The sequence below is a fragment of the Eretmochelys imbricata genome, chromosome 26 (genome assembly GCF_965152235.1).
Source record: "Eretmochelys imbricata isolate rEreImb1 chromosome 26, rEreImb1.hap1, whole genome shotgun sequence".
NCBI lineage: Eukaryota > Metazoa > Chordata > Testudines > Cheloniidae > Eretmochelys > Eretmochelys imbricata.
Window position 1 is genome coordinate 6,670,959 of NC_135597.1, and position 26,339 is coordinate 6,697,297.

The following is a 26,339-nucleotide window of genomic DNA, read 5'->3' on the forward strand; positions in this document are numbered from 1 at the left end:
AGGTTGATGGGCCACCATGAAGATCTAAATGCAGGACTCAGACCGCAGTCATATACATATGTTACACACACACACACACACACACACAGAGCCCATGCCAGAAGAAACAAAGAAAGAAAGAAAGAAAGAAAGAAACAAAGAAAGAATAGAACTATCTAGTAGTTGGAAATAGAAAGACTTAGTGAACCAAGCCCATCTTTTTATCTGACTTTAAACAGATACTACACTTTATCTCCTCCAAAAGGTTGGGCTCAAACTGGCCTCACGCACCCCTGGTTACAAACGGAAGTGCCCTACATTTAAGATATTTACACAGAAGTAAAATCTGATCCACAGGAATGAAGCAACCAGCCGAGGTTTGCCCACTTCTAGGTCTCTGCTGTAATTTGAAATTTGCATTTTTGAACAAGGCCCGAGTGTTCGGGAAACACGACCAAGGCTTATAAAAAGATCCCCTCTTACTTGTAGACCTTGACATTGTATTTCCTCTCGCCCGGAAATCCAAACATGCCGCAGACGACTCGGGAATTCTTCGCGGTCCAGTGTTTGTCACAGATCTGCTTCCAGTTCCCTCCATCTTTCACCTCCACGTAACCCTCTGTAACAGGTACACGCCTGCGGTAGGTAGCAAGAATGGCTCGGATCCTTATGTCCTCCACCTGGATGTTCATGTTCTAAGGGTAAAAAGGGTATTTTAGGGATGCATTGTAGCAAGGCAACAGGTTCGAATGGTTAGCTCAGGGAACTGGAAGTCAGGGCACCTGGGTTCTCCACCTGACTTGTTTTCCAGCTGAATAAACAGACCCAGGGAAGACAAAGTGGCTTATGCAAAGTCAGCACAAGGAGTCCAGAAGGTCCTGTTCCCAACTCCCCCACTGACCTTCTGGGCAACCCTGGGAAAGTCATTTAATCTTTCAGTGTCTGTTTCTCCAGCTTACAAAAGCGATGATACTTTACCTACCTATGTACAGGACCTTAATGTGCCCGGACAAAAAACATCATATATATATAAATGATGCAAAAAGTATTATGGCCGGATGGACCTTTACAAATAGGACATTTCTGGAGTTTCTAAAAAGATCCTTCACATGAGATTTTTGTTGTTTAAATAATATTTTTATTTTAGTCTACTTCATTTAACATCCCCACCCTTGGCCATAGCAGAGCCATATTTTTATTTTCAGTTTTTCCAGCTTGCTTAAAAATGTCCTCTCCACTGAGCACCAAGGGAAACTTTACAAACGTCTGCACAATTGAAGATCCAACTGCAATGGTTCCCCCGCCTACTCTGTGCTTGCCAGCAACAGCTGCGTCGTTCCATACTGTGTTGCAGCATTTCGCATGCTGTAATGGGGAAAAAAGGTAGATAATGTCTTTGCATTTTAGGTGTGACTTGCTTTGTGCCTTAACTCACATGCGTGGGCCTGAGCTAGGCGGATTTACACCAGCTGAGGATCTGCCCTCAAGCATAAAAAGTGAGCTGGGCCTGAAATTCATATAATCACAGCAATGTATTTGTGCATCACTTTCCTCACTATGGACCCCAGGTACCACAAGTACCCAAGGTCCCTGACGGGCTAGTACTCAGGTTGCTAGCCCATGCCGCTATGTCTACACTACTACTGTTACCCATGTTAACTAGATTAACATTAGCACATGTTACAATCACACCTTCAATTGCAGTGTAGACATACCCACAGTGACTTGCCCAGGGTCACACACAGGAAGTCCTGAGGCAGACAGGGAATTGAACCCAGATGTTTCAAGTTCCAAGCTAGCATGCAAGCCCCTGGGCTTTCCTTCCTCCCTCCTTTCATCCACCAAGAGCAGAAATCTTAAAAGTGGGTCTCTCCCATTGTTATTTGCGTGTACTCGCTGTTTGCTCAAACTGGATTTCTCCTTTAGATGAAATGCACTTGGGACAGGAGATGAGTCACAACGGCCACATGGAGTTAACATTTTGAGCCTGCGTGAGGGCAGGAATACTGTACAGCAGAACTCAGAAAATCCACTGTGGCAAGCAATTAAAAAGCTAATGGAAGTTTATATAAAACTTCAAGAAGTCCTTTTTCTTGTCAACAGTATAAAAAGTACATGGTTCCCAATGGTTACATCACAGCTGTGGAATTCTTCCTCTCCCCTCCCCAAGTTTAAACACTTAAACGTGAACAAAGCCCAGCACTTTAAAGGAACACGTGCTGTTTTGATCCACTGCGATCAATTAAAAATACAAGTTGCTAGAGGCAGGAAAGGTCACGTTTGGATTGCCTAGAAATGGAAGCCGCACATCTGCCCTGGATAGGAAGAATCCAGGGAACCCGCATTTGGTTATGTGGTTGCCATGTGTAACTTGCTAAACTACAGGCCACGGGCCGGATCCTCACCTGCTGCAAACAGATGTTACTTCACCAAAGTCAATTGGCTGAGGCTCTGGCCTAGTGTGTTGAGAGGAGGGGACTCAGCCCAGATCCCTGCATTTGCTGGTGGGCTCTGCTACCGATTCACTCAGTAACCTCGGGCAACTCACTTAGACTGTATTTTCATTTCCATTCATTTTGATCCACTGGCTTGACAATGCCTAGGCATTGATCGTACAGAGGTGTTGACCTCTTGTTGCTCCCATTAACTTTAACTGCAGTTGTGGGTACTTAACATTCAACCGTACTGTGTCTCAAAGGGGGCACTCAAAACCAGGGGTCACTTTTAAAAAATTTGGCCTACACCTCTCGTTATTTATGTAGTGTATTACAGTAGCACCAAAGAGCCCAGGTCATGTACCAGGACCCCATTATGCTAGGTGCTATACAACCACAGAACAAAACACAGTCCCTGCTCCAAATTGCTTATCTTCTCTCTGCCTCAGTGTACCCCCCTTTAAAATAGGGCTAACACTATTTAAATAGCCAGAGTACCTGAAATAGGTCCCTTTGAAAATCCCAGCTCATAGGGCACTAGGGCCTTTTTCCTGTGCACCTCAATGCAAGGATCCTTACTGCAAAGTAGAAGGTGATAGCAAGACTATATATTTGTGTGGCTCTTTCAGCACAAATCTGGAAAACTCATTTGCACCATGAGGCCCCCTCCTCCCTGTTAGGATCTGGTAGAGTCTCCTGAAACACTGCACAGCTTCATATCGTCCTGGCAGGGAGTATTAGAACTTTGCTGTGTCTCCAAAGGCTGGATTTGAAATCTAGACTCTCTTTTCGCAGTCCATCTTATAAAAGCCTCCCGACTCTTAACCTTGAAGATGGATACATTGCCAAGGAGCAGGTTTACCTGTAGATACAGGTGATAGAAAGGCATTTCCAGAGAGGAAACCTCATTTCTTACCCACTGAGATTTCACGAGGAGCGGCCGAGATCCTTTGGCCGAGTGTTTCTTGCAGCAAACGCCCGGCCACAGCTTTGCCAAGGGAGTACTCAGCCCTTAAAGTCAGTCAATATAGGGTATATTTATGGAGCACTTCCTGAAATGGTCTCCTGATGTCAAGCCAGTGTTCAGAATCATTTACGTTAGCTACATAATGAAGACAAGAGCCCATTTCAAAATAGGTTGGGGAGGATTTGCCCATATCAGATTTTGACCATTTACCATTATATTAGTGGGGAGGGGAGGCAGTCGGGACAAAGAAAGGTTGAATACAGAGGAAGCGCCATTGCTTGAGCTATTGAGGCAGCATCACGGCCCAGTGGATAGGCCAGACGGGATGATCTAGTCCCATCTGACCCAGTGAGTGACCTTGGACATATCTACAAAAAAAGCCCATCTGTAAAATAAGGGATACAATGTCCTCATGCCCCTTTGTAACAGGCTTTGATATCTAGGGACAAAAATTTTTATATAAAATCTAGTACAGGTTATTATTTAAGGGGGAGATTTTCAAAAGGCACAAGGGGTAGGGAGGCATCCCATTCCAATTGGTGCGAGGTGTCTAAATCCCTCAGATCTTGTTTGGAAAAAATCAGAGCCTAAAACTGTACTGGGAAAAGCACTTGAGATCATAAGAGCAGTGGGGGCAATCTGCACTGGCAGCAGGGAAAGTGGACTAGGTAGCCTAATGGAACTTCTCCATCTATAAACAGGGTTCAAAAAAGAACTAGGTAATTCATGGAGAGTAGGTCCATCAATGGCTAGTAGCCAGGATGGCGTCCCTAGCCACTGTTTGCCAGAAGCTGGGAATGGGTGACAGGGGATGGATCACTTGCTGATTCCCTGTTCTGTTCATTCCCTCTGGGGCCCTGGCACTGGCCACTGTCGGAAGACAGGACACTGGGCTAGATGGACCTTCGGTCTGACCCAGTCTGGCCGCTCTTATGTTTTCATGACTGTAGAGCACATCTACCCCATACGGCTCTATTAGCAAGTTATCCACAAATAGCCACGTCAGCAGTGTTGAGCTGGAGCCGGTTCGCTAGAACCGGTTGTTAAATGTAGAAGCCCTTTTAGAATCAGTTGTTCCGCGAGGGAGAACCGGTTCTAAAAGGGCTTCTACATTTAACCGGCCAAAAAGCGGCACCTTTGGCACTGACTCCATGGGTGCTCCAGCCCTGGAGCACCCAGGGGGAAAATTTGGTGGGTGCAGAGCACCCACCGGCAGCTCCCCGCCCCAGTTCACCTCCGCTCTGCTTCTCCGCCCCCCCCAGGCTTCCCACGAATCAGCTGTTCGCGCAGGAAGCTGGGGCAGGCTGAGAAGCAGGCTGCAGCTTCCCGCTCAGGCCCAGGGAGGCAGAGGTGAGCTGGGGTGGGGCGCACAAGGAGGGCTGCCCGTGCCGCAGCAGGTAACAAGGGGGGGGTGGGGAGATGCAGGGGAACTGCTCCCCGCCCCAACTCTCCTCCGCCACCCTCGGCCTGAGCGGGAAGCCGCCGCCTGCTTCTCAGCCCTCCCAAATTTTCCCCGTGGGTGCTCCAGCTATGCTCTGGCTATGCTCCCCATCCCCTAGGAGCCAGAGGGACCTGCTGGATGCTTCCTGGGAGCTGCCCCAGGTAAGCACCTCCGGGACTCCCCACCTTGCCCTCCGGCAGGTGCCTCTAGCTCTTAGGGGTGGGGTGGGCACCCACTACGGTGGCCCATGAGACCCTCCTACCCGGTTCTGGGGGCGGTCAGGGGCCAGGGGTGGATGGGGCAGGTGTTCTGTGGGGCCGTCAAGGAACGCGGGGGGGTTGGATGGGGCAGGAGTCTCGGGGAGGCAGGGGTTGGCAATGACCCCTCATGGGGTGAGGAGGGAACCTGTTAAGATTTTGGCAGCTCATCACTGCACATCAGCATCACTCACTGTGTATTCAATTCATTATACTTGACTATTCCCCCCCCCCCCCGCCCCCTGAAAGAAAACTTCTGAATCAAAACTTCAGGGTTAAAAATCCACCCACATATTCCAATTTAGAGCCGCTTCCATTTTACTTGAATTTTCAAAACTCAGCAATGTTCTGCAGCTCAGAAGCCTGCACTCAACTGGATGGAGGAGACAAGCCCTTACAACAAAGGACGGTCTCCCAGATGTGCCATCTTCTAGAATGCCCTTCGTCCTGGGAGGAAGGCCCACAACAGCAATCGTGAGTCTCATCTGAACGATGCCTGGTGCAAATCCCAGATGTTGAATATACGCCAGTCCTTATCCTGGCCAACAACAAAAAAGCTGGGATCCTTGTTCCCATATTGCACCCACTTAGACCCTGCCTCTCCATTATAACTATTCATTATTTTTATGGTGCAGCCTACAGGCCCCAGCTGAGAAGGAGGCTTCCACATCTGCGACAGGGATATCAATACCGACCTCCTTCATGAAGCATTTTCAAGAGCTCCTGATGAAAAGTGCTGGGTAAGATCTAGGGATTAATATTATTGTGCTAGGTCGTGAAAACAAACCTAATAGCAGAAAACCCTGAAGAGTTTAACATCTAAACAGAGAAGTCAGACAAAAGGTGGGAGCAAGGGAATGTTATTAACTCTGTCTTGTAGAGGGGGAACTGAGGCAGAGACCAAGTGGCTTGCCCAAGAGACACCGTGGCAGAGCCAAGGAACTGAACCCAGACCTCGAGGTCTAGGCCAATGGCTTCACAAGACAATCCTTTCTCTAGCCAGCAACCATGAGCCAGTTACTCCCTTAGAGCTAAACCATTCGCTCTGTGAACTGTGTTTTTTCAAGGGACAAATATGTGCGTTAGAAAAAAACAACAACAAAAAAAGGGCTGAGAGCATCCTAACACGGAAAGGCTACAAACACGCTGTGCCTCACTGGGGCATACCAGGGATTTCCAACAGTAGAGCAACAGGCAAAGACGGAAGCCAGCAATTTCCCATTGGAGACTCTCCCAAGTTACCCAAACAAAACCCCAAGAGAAGGAATTACAATCTTAGGAAGGTTATTTAAAAAAATAAAATCTACTGGCCCAAGTTCTGCTTTTGTAGTTAGTCCTGCAGCTGTTCCCGGGACAGTGCTGATGTCCTAGGGAGTGGGAAAGTGGTCTAGGGAGTGAGAGGCACACATCCCAGCTGTACCAGTGACTGATTGTAAGGAGGTTGTGGTCTACTGGCCAGATCCAGGAACTAGGAGTCAGGACCCTGGGGGTTCTCTATTCCCAGATGTGCCACGGTCTCACTTGGGCACATCACTATTCCTCTATCTTCCCATTTCACAGATGGGGAAACTGGGGTGCTGAGAGTTTAAGTGACTTGTCCAAGACCATGAAAGAAATCCATGTCAGAGACAGGATAATAACTCAGGAGTTCCTGGCTCCAGTCATACGTCCCTCTCTCAGAAGAGGCTCATGCACCAAAATACATAAACTAGCCAGCCAGCCATACTGACTTGTACTCAGCTTATATAGAGCCACTCTTCATTTGTTCTGATTTGTATTTTGTCCTAGCCAAGGAGAAAAAAAAAATCAAATTAGCAGGAAATAAATCCTCCTTTTTATACTTCAATCTCCAAATGGCTATAACTGGCCAGTGCGAAACATCATTTCATGATCTGCCTGAAGACCAAGTATAAGCCACATCTATTTCCCCCCATTTGTTCTCTCTATATCTATTTGTAACCATACAACCCTTCAATTGCTTTAACCATGGATCTAACCCTGAAGTAATTACTCAAGCAAAACTTCCATAGACAGAATCAAGAACGGCAGAATCATTGGAAAACTAAAGGGGGGACAAGGTGGGGAATAATCAAAACAACTAAATACAGCTTTCTCAGGGAACTCTTTAAAAGGACTGGTAAGATGCCCCGCCTCCATGCCTGCAACTCTGTATGGATTTCAATGGTTTCTCCCCACTGCAGGGTTCTGTTGGTTGCACTTGAATTGGTGCGTAGTCAGTGACAATGCGAGTAGACAGACACGCGCTTTATCCTTCCAACACCAACGTCTAGAACAGCCAGACTATTGCGGAAAACAGACCGCTCATAAATTCAGAAGGAACCACAACATTTAATAGCCAGAGCAGATTTCTTGTTTAAACGACTATTGTCGTATTTAACATACACATGTAGAAAGAGATCAATCGACACAGAGTGCATTTATGGGAACAATACGGTATTTATTTTTCTATTATAGTAGCACATAGCAACCCCCTGGGGCTCTGTTGTGCTGGGTGCTCACTGGGATTGCCAAAGGAGCCCAAGGAAATGAAGCACCTGAACCCACTGAAAATCAATCATGCACCCTTATTATTATGTGTATGACATTAGCACCGAGAGGCGAGATGGAGCCTCACTGTGCTAGGGGCTCCATACGTAGTGCAAGAGACAGTCAGTGTCCTAAAGAGCTTACTGTCTAAACAGACCAGGTAAAACGTATGGGAGAAAAGAAGCATGATCATCATCCACACTTTACCAATGGGAAACTGAGGCACAAAGAGATTACGTGACTTGCCCCAGGTCACACAGGGTGTCTGTGGTAGACCAGGGACTTGAACCCAGTCCAGTGCACCAGCAATAAAGCCACCCTCTTACAAGACCAGACTTCCCAGTCTGCAGATTCCAAAGCATTTTATTAATCAGATATTACCCTGTTTACAGATGGGGAAACTGAGGCCTTATTCTCAGACAGGCTGGAGACCCACATGCTTCATCTGGAGCTGTGGGGCTCAGCACAGCATAAGGAGTAAAACCCAGAACCCTTGGCTCACCCAGTCCCACATGTAATGATTAGGTAACACTTCCCTTACTGTAAAAGGGTTCTCACAAATAGCCATCTTCCTGATGCAGGGGTGGAGGACAGATAAAAACAAGAGAATTGAGGAACATATTGAATTACCATGCCTCTTGCATAACAAGCCCTCCCCTTTGGAGCTTTTATTCAGCCAGTTTTGCATGACTTCCACCCATTCACACCAACAGCTGTTGAGAATGAGATGCTGTCCCGTCTATCCCAAACCTCAGCTCCCCTTTGGCTTGGAATTCAAGTACTAGCCTAATCCCGACCTGGATCCAAAACCTCAGCCTCTCTCTGCTTCTTAAACATCCCACCCGTATATTTTATATGTAGCCAGCTCTAGCAGTTGTATTAATATCTGTAGCGTTACTTTCTCTCTGAAACGATCCTGTTTCTTGCATTGTTAACCCCACTCACCAAGATGAATGAGTCTGTTCCTTCCTTGTCTGGCACCTTTCCACAAACTGCGCTTCTTGTTTTATCCAAATGTAGTTTTGGCAGACAGAGAGAGAGAGAGAGAGAGAGAGATAGAGAGAGAGAGAGAGAGCGCACCAACACACAAGCAACAAGTAATCCTCAGGCCAGGGCAACAGATTTTCTCTTCCCTGATTTAAGCTGTTTTACCCAAGAAAGGTATGAAGACCCCACTGAAGCAAGGCAGGAGGAGGAAGTGGATTAAGTACAAGAGAAAGCCCTACAGATCTTTGGCTATGGTTTTTAAGCAATGGCTCTGCCAAAAACAACTCACTTTCAACTAAAGCTGAATGGGTTTGAGTGAAGTAAAACACCACTCCAAACTAGACTGATGTAAACAGGAGGAAAGCTAGGCACTGGATTGGGACTCAGGAGAGCTAGGTTCAGTTCCCAACTCTGCCACAGACACCTGTGAGATCTTAGGAAAATCACTTTGTGTGTCTGTGCCTGAGTTCCCTTCTGCACAATGGGGCTATGGAAATCTGGAGCACAGGTTGCAGGAGTGGAGACTCTGGAGGAAGCACCAAGTCAGTCTGCATGCACATGGCTAGAATGCTAGCTGCAACATCTCTGTAAACAGTTCTCTTAATAAAGAGCCAGTTGAGTTTTACAAGCAGGGAGTCCTCTCATGTCATTACCCAGTATGCAGTCCCTGAAACGGGTTAATGATACCTCTTTTCTTCCACTTTCTGCCTGTCTTGTCTATTGAATTGTAAACTCTTCACAGTAGGGCTGTCTCTTGTGTGTGTTTGCATAATGCCTAGCACCATGAGGACCTAATCTTGGCTGAGACCTCGAGGAGCTACTCGAATGCAAATACATAAATCAAACTACAATTCCAAGAACTGTAACAGTTTGAACCATCTATTTGTTCCCTCCTGCTTCCTCCCACTTTTCTCAAGTCTGTATTGAGTTTCCTCACTCCTCCTCTACAGCCTTGGATACAACTGTCTACCATGTAACCAGCAGCCAAGGGTGGTTACCAAACCACAAATCTCAGCCTCAGAGTGTGCAAAAGACAGTAAAAATAAAAGTTTTGTTGTGAGTTTTCAAGAAAGAGTCCCAGCTTCAAATAAGTTCACGTGAATCTCACCTGGTTTGGTTCCCCCGTCTGAATCAGATGCTTTCTCACAGCTTTAGATCCAATTGCAAAAGGCTCACACAACCTTCAAATTTTTTCCTGTCACCATTTGCCATCTGTTTTGCATTAGGCAAAACAAACATATCCTTCTATATCCACTAATCGCCTCTCCCCCAACTTGCTCCTTGTGACAGTTCTGTCATTTAAACACCCATGTGGATGCAGATTAATGCACGGATCGGAATGGATCTGCTTTCTTAGTCCTGGGAATCTGGTCCCCATCCCTCAGGATCCACTATTCATACTTCATTAAAAAAAGCAAAGCAAAACAAAACAAAATCAGGGAGGTGGCAGAAAATCTGCTTGTTTATTCCCTTTAGTATTGCTATAGCCACAAAGGGGCTAGATCATGGCTTTAGACAGGGATTTTCCAAGAGTGAAGTGCCTAATTCCCAAAGAATTAGGCACCACAATCCCTTAGGCTTTTTGGAAACTCCCACAGCGTGGTGCTGCTCCGGGGCTCCAAGGCACACAGCAGCAGTATTGGCCTAATGGTGCAGCGTTTGCTCCCCAGCACGTCGGCTCACCCCTGCTAGCTGGTGCACGTGCTGGAGCTGTCAAGGCAAGGGTCTGCAATCTGGCAAGGTTACAGGAGCACAAGGACAGAGATCAGACTAAACTATGCACAGGGACATAAGATGGGAGGATAGAGAAGGCTCCTTTTGCCCTCTTGGATCCCCAGCACAGAACAGCCCTTGGTTTTTACAGAGGAAGCAGAAGAAATGACAGTTTATATCCTTTTTGCAATTAAAATCCTTAGGCCCAGGGCCCACAGCATCACTCTGTAAATAGCTGCTAATGCATTTTGCCCTCCTAGCTAGCAGGCTCACAACGTTCTGTTTAGAAGAGCAATGACTGTCTTCCTTCATTATCTACTTCAGCTCAACTAGTTTTTTCCATCCCAGCTGAACCGTCCCAGTTTGACATTCCTCAGGCTTTCCGTCAAAGTTAAAAAAAAAAAAAAAAAAAAGACTGATCCCAGAGGAGAAGGGATCTTAGGGGACTTCAGCAAACCACAACAGATGGGCTTTTCAGAAGGGAAGCTCAGTTGCCACATTAAACATACACCCACGCAACTACATCATGAGGGAGCCAGCTAAGGAACTGATAGGACGATCTAGTCTGAGCAGCTTGTGCTCATTGACAGATAAGCAAGCTGAATGCTTTTCAACACATAACTATGAGTCAGTGGTTCTGAACTGGTGACTTATCCTAAAACGAAGGGTCAAGCTAAGCCCAGAGGGGGATTTCTGCCTTGACCATTCATCATGTTGTGGGATTTTGCCTCTGTGCATTCTAATATTATGTTACCATCATTAGAGCTGAATGAGAACTGCAGAAACAATGCTTGGAAGTGCTAGTTTGGATGTAGCTTGGAGCTATTTGGTTCAACCATGTTCATGATACTATTTATTCACAAATATACATGCATATATTCACATGAAAGTTTAGGAAACAGCTATTCTTTGTATGGATACTTGCATTAACACATTCCCAGGGTCTCTACTCTAACAGGAATTTTGATTATTTTGTACTCACAGTTCTCCTGTTTTAGAAAGCTTTAGTCATCCAATCAGGTAGCAGGAACAATTCCATGTGATCTTGGTGACCAATCATACTAGTAGTATGATTCCATATATCATTACATACCTTAAACAGGAGGCATTTATTAAAGAAAGCATACTACAGACAAACAGACTTCCACACAGTTTGACTTCCAGCTTTGTCTCCTTCGTTTACCAGGGACCACACCATGTCTAGAACACTATACAGCACACAAAGAGATCAGGCTGGACAATATATTGCAAGTAAACGCACCACTATGAGTAACAACTAGCAAATCAAAGCGAACAGTCCTCAAATACACCATTGGCTGAAATTACTTCACAAAACTGTTTAAACAGATATGACTAGCAGGGGGAAAAACCCTTCATCCTTCTTTTGGACCCAGACATCAGGCAGTAGGTTTGATCCATTTACGGTGCCAGCTCCTTCCAACGCCGTTTTAAAAATGGAGGAAGCTACATGAGGAAATCAAAGGGAATGAAAGCTCTGCTCATTATCAAAGCACTGGCCAAGCCATGTGTTTCCTTCATCCTCATGACCACTTCAGGAGTAGCCAGGCCAATAATAAGCTGAGCTCAGCACTGAAATACATTTCTGGGCCTGATGAGGCCTTTTACACCTGTCAAAATGCAAAAGTTCCTGGTGAGATCACCACCCGAGAGATGTAAGTGTGAATCCTGCTCGTGAAACCAGCACACATGGAAAGATGCAGCCTCATAAGATGGTAGGAATTTAAATTCATCTCCATTCTAGATATGCACTAATTATATTTTGGATCATGAGGAGAAGTAGGTACACAATCCACCTTCTTGCGATACCTAGCTTGTATCTAATGTTGTACATCAGTAGATCTCACAATACTTTACAAAAGGAGGTAGCTATCATTATCCTCACTTTACAGATGGGGAAACTGAGGCACAAGGCAGCAAAGTGACTCACCCAAGATCATCCAGCAGCCCAGTGGTCATGCCATGAACAGAACAGTGCTCTATCCACTGGGCTATGCTGTCTCCTTATAAAACCTTAGAAAGTAAATTAAAGGTTGAATTTTCCAGTCCTCCAGCCTTGTTGGCAAGAGCCGCAATTCACCTACTGCTGATCCACCGTCTTCCTCCTCATCCATCTTCTCTATTTACGCTTCTTTTCCAAATGCCTGGCCTATCCCACTGTCCCCACAGCTACGTAAACATCTTTTTATTTTAGTTACCGTCAAGTTCTAAAAAACCACTTCCCAAGATGTATTTGCTTCCAAAGCACAAAGTCACGAGGGTTGCGACTCAACAGACTGGCCATCTATTTATACTTTTTATCAAAAAACGTCTCCATACAGCCCTACGCGCACCCCAGAGAGTCCTCCTCTCCTTTATTAAGGCAACGGTAACAAAGAGTTTATCGGCTCCCTCATCACAACGAAGGCATTACCCAACTAACTCCATATACTTAAAGTGACTTTTAAAACCAAACTATTTCTCCACCCATTCCCCATGCACTAATGTATAGGAGATCTGCCTTGGTTTGAACATATGGAACCACCCATACATACTTCTGCCGAGTAGCATGGACTTAAGAATAACCCAGTGTCCCAGATGTGAAGTAAGCACGGTAATATAGATGAGGTAGGACATGGAAGCTCCCTTAAGATCAGGAGAGCCTTGAGGGAGCAATGCCCGAAGACCACTACTTAGATTATAAGCTCTTCGAGGCAGGGACCCCAGCACCTAACATGATGAGGTCTTTGTGAACGTTGGGAGCTTTTAGGAACTAATGCAATACAAATTGCAGAGGCTTTTGCTGCACAGTGAAGGGCTTCACAAGCAGCCTCACCCTTTGCACTGTAAGTTGCCAGCATGGAGGTGACAAAGGGGAAATGCTAGGGGAGAGGATCAGCTGGCAGACATGAGACAGAGAATAGCAGCACGCAGTATCATGGAGATTCTTCATTGTGACAAGTGGTCGCTTCAGTCCAAGAGAAGAAGGATACTTGTCTCCCTCGCAGAAGTGCTCTGAGGATAAGTTCATTAATGGTGGTAAGTTGCTTCAGGGGAGGCAATATAAAATAGAAGGAGGTTGACTGTTCCCCATGAGAAAACCTAACAAGGCCATTGCTGCTGGATGGACTTGCAAACTCAGGCTGACCTGCAGCAGATTATACCTCGGTCCCTTTCCGAACCAGAGAACATCGCCTTCTCAGGTCTATCAGCTGCCCAACTCAGAACTTCTGTCAGGAGACCGCACGGGACCACCAAACCTGCCATCAGAGCCACCGCCCTCCCAGGTCATCAAAGTGACAGCCACAACCCAAACAGAAGGAACCACTTGAGCAAGCAGAAAGCAGCACTGCAAATTTATAGCATTAAACCAACCCATTGGTTTAACATGGCTGCACTTTAATTGATGTTTGTCTGGGCTTTGGCTGCAAGAACAAATGCCCAGATTTCCCCCTCCCACCGACACAGGTTTATGTTGCGGGCGGGTTTGCATTTAGAGAGAAGTAAACATTTAAACTGACACAGAGAAAGAGTAAAACAGAGTTGCCATAACAAACAAGAAAATAAAACTGTTCACGTCAAGAATACTTGAGAGTGGGTAAGTCAGAAAGCAAGATGTATATGTGAAATCTTGTATCCTGGATTTAATCTGCTCTGTGGATAAATGGGGCTTTTCAGTTTCCAGGACTGAAAAGTCAGCAACTTTCACCAGTACTGCTGTCGTTCTGACAAGTAGGAATCAAGTTAGTTGATTGCATGGCTCTTTGGAGCAAGGACTAACTTTTTGTTCTGTGTTTGTACAGTGCTTAGCACAATGGGGTTCTGGCCTATGACTGGGATTCTAAGGTGCAGCCATAATATGAATGAATAAATAAATAAATACTAATGATTTGAGCTGGCCTGGCAGACTGAGATCCTCCATTTTGCTCAGAACAAGGACACACAGGAGTAAAAGCAATACCAAATTTCCTTCACGCATCTCTCTTCACCCACATGTTACTTATCATTTATTTGCACTGGTGCCCAGAGTGTGCTACGTGCTCCCCAGAAACACAGAAGAGTTGCCTGCCCTGAGGAGCTCACAGCCACCTCTCACCATGAAAGGACAACCCTCCAGGGGCGAGAGAAGAGGATGTTCCCTGTAACCCTTTCCACCTTTAGCCTCTTTGCTGAGGCTGAGTGGAAAACATGGTGATGCTTTTCGTGAGGTAGACTCAGAGCCACCAACCTCATGCCACATGGGTCATTGAAGACCATTAGACGGTGACTTGCTCTGGATTCTAACCAATGGCCAAGAGGTACTTTAAAAAGCTCAGTATCCCCTTGGCTAGCCATTCCTAAAGTTCAGTGTAACTTTTAAGAGGACTATATTTTATTTGTATGCAGTGGTGTTGTAGCAGTGTCATTCCCTGGATATTAGAGAGCCCACATGCGGGAGGTCATATCTTTTATTGGACCAGCTTCTGCTGGTGAGAGAGACAAGCTTTTTATGTTATTTGTCCACTTCTAGCCATAATCTAGATAGGGAAGAGTGATAAACATTTCCTTTCTACGTATAAAATAGCTACTTTGGTCTAAACTTACCCTAAACTGGTACTGCTAGGGCACTTCTCTATGCCAACGATTAAGTCATTCTTTCGAGGGGCGTTCATTAATGGCCTGATCTAGAGCCCATTTAATCAATAGGAAACTCTTCATTCATTGTATAGGCTTTGGAGCCGGCCCTAATAGATGGGATAGACCAGCCTACCTGTCCAATTCAGTTCTGGCACCCGCTTCTATTCATCATCAACAAGATGACTCCATTCATTGGCTCAGAGGATTAATGAACCACCCTCTGAAGTGACCTTTTAGAAGACAAGGCAGCTTATGAGTGGCCAGCCAAATTGGACCACAATATTAATTCTTGTTTATGGTTCCTGAGATACTGCAGAGATGGGTGCGTGAGAAAGCTTTGGACAGAAGTGCACACCATCTCTATGGAACATCACTCTTCAGTGCTGGAAATTAGAACAGGCCCTTGGCCATATTTTCTAGCCTAGAATCCCACCAACTAGATAAAGCCTGCCATGCCCACAGGAAAACCTCATTCATTTATACAAAAGGAACTAGACGGTAAGGAAGATTTAGAAGTTGCAGAACATCGTAAGAGGATAGGTTCCCCCCAAATCTTGCACATCCCATCCTGAGTCCCAAATCGTTATGTCTGAAGCAGCTTATATACTACAAACACCACCAAGTCAACAGAGCCCGGAATAACATGGTTAAAAGCTGTAACATAGGCAGGACTTAACTGTGTTCCTCCCCATGGCAGGAACCATGCCTACAGACAGTTCCACCCACAGTCTAGCTAGTGCTGGAATTTAGACCCAGATTTATTTGCAGATATCTAAAAGCTGCAGCCATTAAGTATACTTAGTAGTGAATCCTATATTAAGTGAAGGGGCAGAATTAAATATTTTTTAAAGGATGTTTTTGAGATACTTTAAAAAAAAAACAACACCTACCATGTGTCTACTTTTAAAAATTATAGTAGGATCCTGTTACTGTAGACCATAAAATTGCTAAGTATGTTTAAACTATATTTAGACAACACAAGGTGGCGAGACAAGCTATTTGAAAAGCAGGCTGTGAAAAGTTACGGCAGAAAGCCTATATCCTTCACTCATGCTTTTGTGGAGAACATCAACAAACATCAGAACGAATTCGATGCCAGCTGCCAACGTCTGGTGAAGCCTTTGAGAATCGAGTCCCAAATGTTTGTCATTTACATTAAGGCTCATTTTACCCCACTCTGGCATGGAAAGGGGTCTTAAAGCAGGTACAGAGTACATTTCCACCTTTGAAGGCACCTTTACACTGCCGGAATGGTGTCAAGGGGCCTCAGTGTAACTGAAAAATCAATCCCATGATGCAGAGATTGTTTGGTTTAGATCATTCTTGTTCTACCCTGGGTCAGTATAATTTTTCATTGTAAATTAGCAGAGGAATGGGCAAGGCAGCGTGTCTAGGGACGGGGAGTCAGGACTGTTGGGTTCTATTCCAAATGCTTCCCCTCCATTACTGTGGTTTTTGAGCGATTCACTGAAAAATCCGGTCCTTAGCCTTTCTTGCTTCTTTACACCATCTGCAAAATGGGCATCTAGGACAAAGGGGCATTGAAAAGTTGAATTAAATGGTTATAAAGTGCTTGGAGATCCTTGGGTGAAAGGAGCTAAAATTGCTATGCCTTACATTTTCCAGAGTAGCTATTATTGCTACTCAGAGTATGTATTTAAAACACTTATTGTTCCTTTCTTATATGCTCCCAAGGAAATCCAATGATCAATTCACAAGTGTATTCATAGACATACACTGACCCCCCAAGAACAACCTGATTTACTTTTTCCCCCGGCACTCACCCTGGTTACGGCTAGCAGGGCCTTAGAAGCATCCGATCAATCTTATTGTCTGTCTAGAAGCCATGCCACTACAAATAGCCTCGGTTATACGCTCCACAATCATGGTTAGTTCCAAGCTATAAATCTGGCCACTAATGTGGATCAGAGAGAACACAGCTTCAAGCTTTATCTGGAGTTTAAAAAATGGAATCCAGATTAAGTTCTAAAACGTGGATACAACGTAATGAGATAAACCCACCTCCCTGAAGACAATGGAGTTACACCAGGGATGAATTTGGCCATGTGTATTCTATTATGTGTATGTACGTATAGCCATACCCATGTAAGTACACATGTAAAGACTGCAGTAAATAGATTCGCAAATTCAATTTGCCTGTCTTTTCACTCACTAAGCTCAGCATTGACAAGCGCTCCACACTACTCCTTCTGTGCTCCCTTTCCATTCACATGCAGAAACCCTATTAGAATTTGGTTAGCCACACACCTGCCATGTTTCCACTCCAAGACTGTTGCTTTTTAACCCCTTAGTGGCATGCTGCTTACTATTACACACAGGTAAGAGTGATGAAGTGGAGAGAGGGGACTACTCTCAGCAGTGAAAGAAAGATTTACCTGCCTTTCCCTTTTAAGGTTCACAGAGGCAAAGAGGTATTAGCAAACAAGCCCAAGCCACAGGTCCCTGCTCTCGTAACATCAATGAGACGCTGTCTGGGTATTTAGACTACACACTTTTTTTTTTTTTTCCAGGAGAGAAAATTTCCCTCTGTAATATTCACTCACTGTAATTTAAACTTCCCAATAGAGCTGAGCAAACACTCCCTTCCTAACGTTGGAAAGCCGAGTATTTGCACAGCCAAGGAGAAGAGGCAGCAGGCTAATTCTCACAAGCCAGCAGCACATTCATGGGGCTGCTCTGGTATGTGCATTTTTAGGATCACCCCCAAGAAATGATCCTTTGAACAAATCTCAAGGGTAAATCATGCCATGACCACAGAAAATATCTGGCAGGAATGAAGAGGTTTTTTGGAATGGTTGAAAATTTGCCCTAAGATAAATCTGTTCTTTCTAGCCTGGTGTCTCGCCATTCGTTGCAGATCTTCCATCACTAACTCTTGGTTGTGACATTTCAGCCTGTCTCTCTCTTAACCCATTTGTTGCCTGACAATGAGTCTTCCCAAAGGACCAGATCACAAACCCTATTGAAAGTAACGGGACAGCTGAGGCAACTGCTGTACCAGTGGGTGTCAAGAGTTCACCACCTGGCTTACAGTGAGGGGCCTGGATTCACCAAGCCATGAATGCAATACTGGGGACACAACGTCAGCAGCAGTGGGTCTGTGACAGGGTGTGTATACGCTTTGTTGAGATGATTAGAGTTCTTACCCATAGATAGTAACAAATTTCTCCCAATCCCCAGTAGAAATGTCCAGCTTCAAAAGGAGCTCCACTCAGGGCTGGTCTACACTGAAAACTCTCTTCATAATAGCTATGTCTGTCAGCGTTGTGAAATCCACACCCCTGGAGAGATGTAGCTACGCTAGTCTAAACTCCCGGTGTAGACAGCGCTAGGTCGACAGAAGACTTGTTCCATCAAACTAGGTATCGCCTCTAAAGGAGGTGGATTATCTCAAGTGACGAGAACCCCTCCTGTCACCGTAGTGAGTGTCTACACTGAAGTGCTACAGTGACACAGCTGTGCCGCTGTTACGTTTTAAGTGTAGACATAGACACCTGCTGTCCGACACGTATGGGACACGTAGGCTTTGAGGACACTATGAGGAATGCTAAAGCATCAAATAACATGGAGGTACAGCAGGTCAGAGCAAATGCTGTCCCGTTTTCAGCCAAAAACCTTGGTCATCTCTGGGCTGTGCTCACCCCCATGACCAGCTTTCCCCTGCTACTGGTTCTTGTTGGGAACCCGTAGGGAGGAAGAGGAGGGTTGGATAGGCGTGATGGCCAGGGAGGATCAGGGAAGGCGCCAAAGTGGTATGGCATGGGCTGTGGTGGGGAACTGGGTGGCAGCGACGAGCGAGAGCTCCCAGGGGAACAGGAAGACGAGCTGAGAGTGAGAAAGGTGGTTTATAGAGAATGGAAAAAAAAGTTTCCTCCCCCATTCCTCAGTGCCGCTCCCAGAGAACTAATCTCAGTGCTGTAAGGGTTAGAGAGAGAAATTTCTCGTGATGGAAGGAGTGGGATCTAGTGGTTCAGACAGGGGTCAGTGAGTCAGTACGTCTGAGTTCCATTCCCACTTCTAACAGGGACTCCTAGGTGGCATTAGGAAAGATTTCACCTTCCCGTGTCTTGGTTTCCCCATTTGTAAGAGAGGGATAATGGGCTCCCTGGGGGGTTGTGAGGATGAATTAAGCCGTATTAATAAAGCACTTTGAGATCACCAGATGAAGCGGGCAAAGGGCTATAATAATATCTCCTTGCCACGCAGCATGAACCAGTGGTAACAGTTTAAACAGCTGTGCCTCAAGGTTCTGTCTGTAACCGTCAGCTTTTCCATCATACAAGAACCCCCACATTGCTGAAGGAAGGGGACTTAAGGACACTGATGCATGTGACTGAAAAGCTCTGGGGAAGGCTCCCTTTGTTCAGCTGCGAGAAGAATTATTGCTTCAAAGCAGCAATGAGCAGGTATATTCTTTCATGTCAGGATGGGGTCGGAAGGAGCAGGGAAGAAGAGAGACACAATCCTCAGACTATGAAAAGAGCTGTAATGGAAAAAAAGTCTCTCTGATCATCATACACACAGACCAAGCTTTTTACAGTCATCTCTGGAAAATTTCATCCTACATGCTTTACTTGCAGTGTTTCCAGATTAGGAACCCGAGGGACATTTTCCAATAAAAATAACCTTTGCTAGAGGGATATAATGTTGCTTCTGAAGAGTGTAAAGATTTTGTCTGTTTGATTTTAGGAACCTGGGTCAAATCCTCAGCTGGTGTAAGCCTGCATACCTCCACTGACTGAGTCCCACTGAAATGGAGCTACATCGATTTACACCAGCTCATGATCTAGCCTTCTGTATTAAATCTTAATAATACTTCATAGTTCTAAAGCGTTTATCCCAGGAGGATCTCAAGGCACTTTCCAAACAAGTAATCTTTCTTACCTATCTCCCAAGGGGGCTGTGGCATATGATCCCCATATTACAGATGGGAAAATCTAACACACAGAGAGGTTAAAAGTCTGTCCCATGGTCACATAAGGAGTCAGTGGCATGTCTGGTAATAGGACTCAGGAATCGATAACCCCTGAGGACATGCCTACACTGCAATAAAAACACCTGTGGCTGGCCCACGTCAGCTGACTTGGGCTCACAAGGCTTGGGGTGCAGGGCTATAAAATTGCAGGGTAGATATCCAGGCTTGGGCTGAGGCCAGGACTCTGGGACCCTCCCACCTCAAGGAGTCTCACATCGCAGACTCCGGCCTGAGCCCTGACATCTACACTGCAATTTTATAGCCCTGCAGCCCAAACCTATAAGCCTGAGTCAGATGACAGAGGCTAGCCACAGGTGTTTTAGCGTGGTGTAGACAAAGCCTTAGATTAAAACATTTTGCAGTGGCAGCATCTGATAATTCATAGGATTAGCACTCAGAACCCAGAAGATTAGAACTCAGAATCCTAAGCATTCATTTAGGAAAGGTCACAGTTGTTAAAAAATTAGGCCTTTCTATGTGAGAAAGAGGCACTGGATTTGTTAAAGCTGCAGTTTTAAAGCCCCTTATTTTGGCTTAAACCAAGTTTATTTTGATTAATCTTAAATTGATTAGGAATTGGTTTAAAACTAAACTAAACTAAGGGCATCCACATGGGAGGTTTGCATTGGTTTAAAAAGTGATTGAAGTTAAACTAGTGGAATTTTCTCACCTAGACCAGGCCGTGATGCTCCTACTTAATAAAGAATTTCAGGCTACCAGAATCCTTCCAACTGGAAAAAGCGGATGAGTGGGAGAAGACTGCGTCAGGTGCACTAGAAGTGAAAAAGTGGGAGTGTACAAAACAACCGTTTCCTTTGGTGAATCTGAGCAAGATGTGCAAGATTCTCAGACGTGCAATGGAAAAGCAAAGACTTTCAACATTCATTCGCACAGGCATCTTGACCTCCCTGTTTCGGATTTTATGACCCTCTGATCTCATCACCTTTGGCTTGAAACTATGTCATACCAGCTGCTAACAAGATAAAGTGAAGATTAGCCCCGGGGGGAGAAGGTTAGATATTTAGCAGCTAACTGTTACTGAAAAATATCTGTGGAATGGAATTTTAAAATTCATAGCGGATCACCCTTCGCCTTGGTCTGTGATCCTGCTGTAATAAAGCAGCAGAAGAGAGGACCTTCCAGCATGCCCTGACCTCTCAGAGAGATGTGATAAAATGGGTTTGGTTGTGCACAGTAGGAGCAAGAGTATGTTTTTATCCTATTTAGGAGGCCCCAACGGTTCAGGCAAAGTGATGTGCAGGAGATAGGAACATACCAATATTGGACCAAATTCTCAGCAGGTGGAAAACGGCATAACTCCACTGACTTCAACTGAGCTACACCAACTGGTGTGCACCAACAGTCAATAGCATCAATCAATGCTAGCAGGGGAAGGAGAGGGATTTCGAGAACTAACCCCTTCTTTCTGTCCTGCCTTTGAAAGGTTTCAGGAGATCGTCGCATGCACCAGCCAAAACGCAGGCTTTTATCTCCCTTTCGTGCTATAATTAGAGGCCAAACTTTTCAAGCCCAGGCGCCTACACTTCGGACTCTAAATCCATATTTAGGCACCTAAATAAGAGAGGCCTGATCTTCAGAGGTGCCGAGCTCTGCTTGGAGCTCCGGGTGAAAGCCAGACCACTTTCGCAGGGAGGCTGTGCAGCCGAGCGGATAAGACAATAAACTGGGACTCGGGAGATCTTGCATTCTATTGCAGGCTCTGCAACTGATCTGTTGGGTGACACTTCACCTCCCTGTACCTCAGTTTGCCCCAATTTCCCTCCTTTGTGAAGTGCCTTGAGATTTAGAGATAATGATCTGGAGCATGGGGTGGATTGCACCCTCAGCAAGTTCGCGAATGACACTAAACTGGCGGGAGAGGTAGATACGCTGGAGGGTAGGGAGAGGGTCCAAGTGACCTAGACCAATTAGAGGTTTGGGCCAAAAGAAATTTGATGCGGTTCAACAAGGACAAGTGCAGAGTCCTGGACTTAGGAAGGAAGAATCCCATGCACTGCTACAGGCTGGGGACCGAATGGCTCAGCAGCAGTTCTGCAGAAAAGGACCTGGGGATTACAATGGATGAGAAGCTGGATATGAGTCAGCAGTGCGCCCTTGTTGCCAAGAACGCCAACTGCATATCGGGCTGCAGTAGTAGGAGCACTGCCAGCAGATCGAGGGAAGTGATTATTCCCCTCTATTGGGCACTGGTGAGGCCACAACCTGGAGTACTGCGTCCAATTTTGGTCCCCCCACTACAGAAGGGATGAGACAAATTGGAGAGAGTCCAGCGGAGGGCAACAAAAATGATTCGGAGGCTGGGGCACATGACTTACAAGGAGAGGCTGAGGGAACTGGGGTTATTTAGTCTGTAGAAGAGAAGACTGAGGGGAGATTTTATATCAACCTTCAACTACCTGAAGGGGGGTTCCAAAGAGGATGGAGCTCGGCTGTTCTCAGTGGTAGCAGATAACAGAACAAGGAGCAATGGTCTTAAGTTGCAGTGGGGGAGGTTTAGGTTGGATATTAGGAAACACTTTCACTAGGAGGGTGGTGAAACACTGGAATGCTTTACCTCGGGAGGTGGTGGAATCTCCTTCCTTTGAAGTTTTTAAGGTCAGGCTTGACAACGCCCTGGCTGGGATGATTTAGTTGGGGTTGGTCCTGCTTTGAGCAGAGGGTTGGACTAGATGACCTCCTGAGGTCCCTTCCAACTCTGATATTCTATGATTATTAGGTCATAAATAAATGCAGCTAGATACAAGGGTCATCCAAATTATCCCACCGTGTTCAAGCCTCGAATAGAAAGAAAGGGCTACATGCGTCATAGCAATAGAGCTGGACTAAGAAGCTGATTCTGCAGTCTTTACTAAGGTAGACACGGCAACTTTCCATTGACACAAGAGGAAGAATGATTTTGTGGTAACCGCATTGTCCCAAGATTAAGGAGATGCAGGTTCAATTCTTTCAGTCCACAGATTTCCTGTGTGGTCTTTGGCCCAGGTGATTTACTCTCCCCCCTCTGCCTCAACTGGTAATGGTAATAAAAATGTTTACTGACATCAGAATGGGGTCTTATAAGAAACTAGACAGATTGAGGGTACTCAGCCTGGAAGGATCAGGCCCCTAAAAGATCAGTTCCACTTTCTTCGCAAACACAATATGCTTAAGTCACCAGTGCTCCCCTGCTAGTCCCAGGAGGGCTGCTACACTGTCCTTTAGCCTGATTGGTCTGAGAGCCTCAGAGATCAGCCAGGCGGTGGAGAATTTAACTTATTTCACACCTTTTCCTACTCCTGGGGGATCTTGCTAGTGACTCACATCTGCATCATTTAAACTGCTTAAACTTTGCTTGGAATGTATAAAATGAATTAAAGCCTCAAAAGCAACAAAAGTCGGAACAAACCAGCTCTAAGTTAACCCAATGTGTTTAACTCCTTAGTCAAAGGCTCTGCTTTTCCATTAGCTAAGCACTAGAGCTCTACAATTCATGATTAATATCGGAAGCATCCCCAAGCGAGATGACCCCTGTCTAGACTGATGCATGTTTTCCTCCAGCCTCTGTGCTGATAATTCCCAGGTGGCTATGGGGAAGCGAGCATCTGCCAAAGCCATCTCTGATATTCCAGGGTTTTGTATATACTCCCCTATAAACAATGGTGCCATTGACCTGGTCGCTGAGAGACCCCTGTTAGGATACGAAAGGCCTCATTTCCCTTCTTACTCATTTATGGGAAGCTGCTAAGGGGATGGTGATGGGAAATGGGAGAAAGCCACTGTAGCAATTCCTTGCACAGCTGCGATGCCTTTCACAAGATTGTCTCAAAGCTCTTTACGCGTTCCCCAGTTGAAGCTACACAGCAGCCCCGTGAGGTAGGTCAGTCGTGTCAGGTGGGGAACAGATACTAAATGGCTTTACCCAAGGCCACAGCTAGTTAGTGGCTGAGCCAGAACTCTCCGTCCTCTGCTCTAACCACTGAATCAGCGCTCCAGAAAAAACCCCAAAAAACAAAAAAAACCCCACCAGTGGTATTTTTCTCCTTTTTCACAACGCCACCAATGCACTTCCTCTCTGTTGTTCTGCTGCAAAGCGGAGGGTGGCTAAGGCTTCTGGCCTGGGGTTTTCTTTCCACTCAGGTGTGAATGCCAATGCGTGTGCCACTCATACTCGGAGAGTGTGGGCCTATGTCCTCCTCGAGTGGCTGGTCCACACAAGAGGTTTATGAGTCTGCCACATTAGCCATCTTAGGAGGCTAAAGTCCTAAAGCTCAAGCATAGAAGCCCCGGCTTTAGCAGGGAAGATCACGGATTCAAACCCCACAGTCTGCTCAAACAGGGGCAACTACATAGTGCCACCCAATGTGCGGCCTGAACCCATGAGCCTGGCAATAAGAGTCACGGACCGTAAATTCACTCAGACAGTGACTCGGAACATCAGTTTGAAGAGTGCACAGGTGAAAGTCTTCCACCATCTCCTTCATCCTGGAGAGCTTTCCCCCTCCTTCACAGACTCACAACAACCGCGACATTTGCGGCTCCGGGACCGGCGTCTCTGGTGACTGATTCCGTAACGCAAACGGCACCCTCTTCCTGCGAACGGCTGAGATCACCCCATCGACACCACACACATGCTGGGAGGATCTGAGATTACTACAGAACTAGTGTGTGCAGTGACCCGCCATGGCCTACGCATTCTTAAACAGGGAGTGCTACATTTCTTCACCATCCAAATTACATTTACCATCCTCCAGTGGAGCAGTCTGTAGGAACCAAATGTTAAAAGGTTATTGCTAGTTATTGAACAGCCAACAGTCCTTTGAATAATCTTGTTTTAAAAGTGCATTAAAAAAAACCAAAACACATATCCACTATTGTTGCAGGTTGTAAAACGTGTCCACAGCCAAGCCAGGACTTAGCCACAGAAACCACTCTGTGGTGGCTCAGATACCATGGATTCCCCCTTATACTTAGGCTCAGATATAACTGTGGTAATTGGATGGGATCTGCTGGCGAATGATGAGGAAGGGTGATCTCTGTATTTGCATATTAAAACACAACAACACTGTAAAGAGAACAACTTTGCGCTGAGTCATCATGAGTCGTTTGCAACCTGAAGCCACTCAGAAATCCACGATGGACAGAATTATTTGCTCACCTAGCTCATCCTCTTTCCACTACAGGATTCGTCCTGGCAGTTTATTCTCAAGGAGTCTGTCAAATCTAGTTTTAAAATGACTCAAGCAACAGAGATTTCAGCATTTCCCATGGGAAACTATTCCACGGCCGAATAGCCTAACCTCCCAGTTAAGAACTTTTTCCAGACGTCCTGCCTACACTTGTTAAATTTCCTCCCAGCACTCCTAACAATAATCCTCAACTCCTTCAGACACTCTGCAGAGTTATCACAGCCCCTCTTTCATCATCCTTTAGCCAAGCGGCACATAAATAGTTCTTTAAATAGTGCCTTATAAGTCAATCCACTCAAACCCACAACTCTTGGAATCTGCTCATGTCCATGGACAACTCTGTCATACCCAAATTTGCCCATAAGACAACCAAAGAGAAGCCAGATCACGACTATAGAAAACGGCACCCAATAATTCATAGTTTTTAACAAATAAGGAATTCATCTAATTACAAGAACTGTATCACACAGGTTGTGTCTTTCTGATTTGATTGCCATGCTTATTAAAGTACAATAATTTTTTACTTTTGTAAAAGGTGATCCACAAGGAAAAATAACTGGGTTTGTACCTTCCCATATACTACGAAGAAATTCTCAAAACATTTGTTTAAAAATATCAGCATGTGTCTTTATTTTACTGCTGACAAAAAATTAATCTAAGAAAACACCCTGGAATATTTGCTTGCTGTTATAGCCAGATTGTATACTATTCTTAAGACAGGAAGTAGGACTCATGCAGAGTTGTTGTTTGCCATTAAATATGTTTCACCCTGCAATCAGCTGTATTTTAGTACCAATAGAGGTGATTCTTGTAAACAGTGTATAGTTTGTAAAGAGCCTTGTGATTCTTCATTCTGAAAAGGTACTATATGTTATTGTTCTCGATTATTTATATTACAGAAGCAGCTACATGTCTCGAATGAGATCAGTGCCATATTATGCTAGATGCTGACAGTCTCTGCCTCTGGGGCCTTTGGTCTCAATAGACAAGACAGAAAAAGGGTGGTAGAAACTATTATTACCCCATTTCACAGAGGAGGAGCTGTAATCTCTTATATCATAACGGGTACGTTAAGACTAAGTAGATAAGAGAAGAGCCATCCATAGGACAACTCACAAAAGCATATGCAGTGCTGTTAAATACCAGATCGGATCATTTCCTCACACCCAGTACGTGACATGGGCTTCAATCGAAACGCCAGCTCTGAACATTTCGTG

The 26,339-nt window shown here is 45.4% G+C and overlaps 1 protein-coding gene across 1 annotated transcript in view; it reads right to left on the reverse strand.

Annotated features, from left to right (window-relative positions):
• Nucleotides 1-26,339, reverse strand: part of LOXL2 (lysyl oxidase like 2) — a 73,467-nt gene that overhangs the window by 41,331 nt on the left and 5,797 nt on the right. The window contains exon 3 of the mRNA XM_077805624.1: nucleotides 463-674. Coding sequence (XP_077661750.1) covers nucleotides 463-674 — 212 coding nt within the window. The remainder of the gene's footprint in view (nucleotides 1-462; nucleotides 675-26,339) is intronic.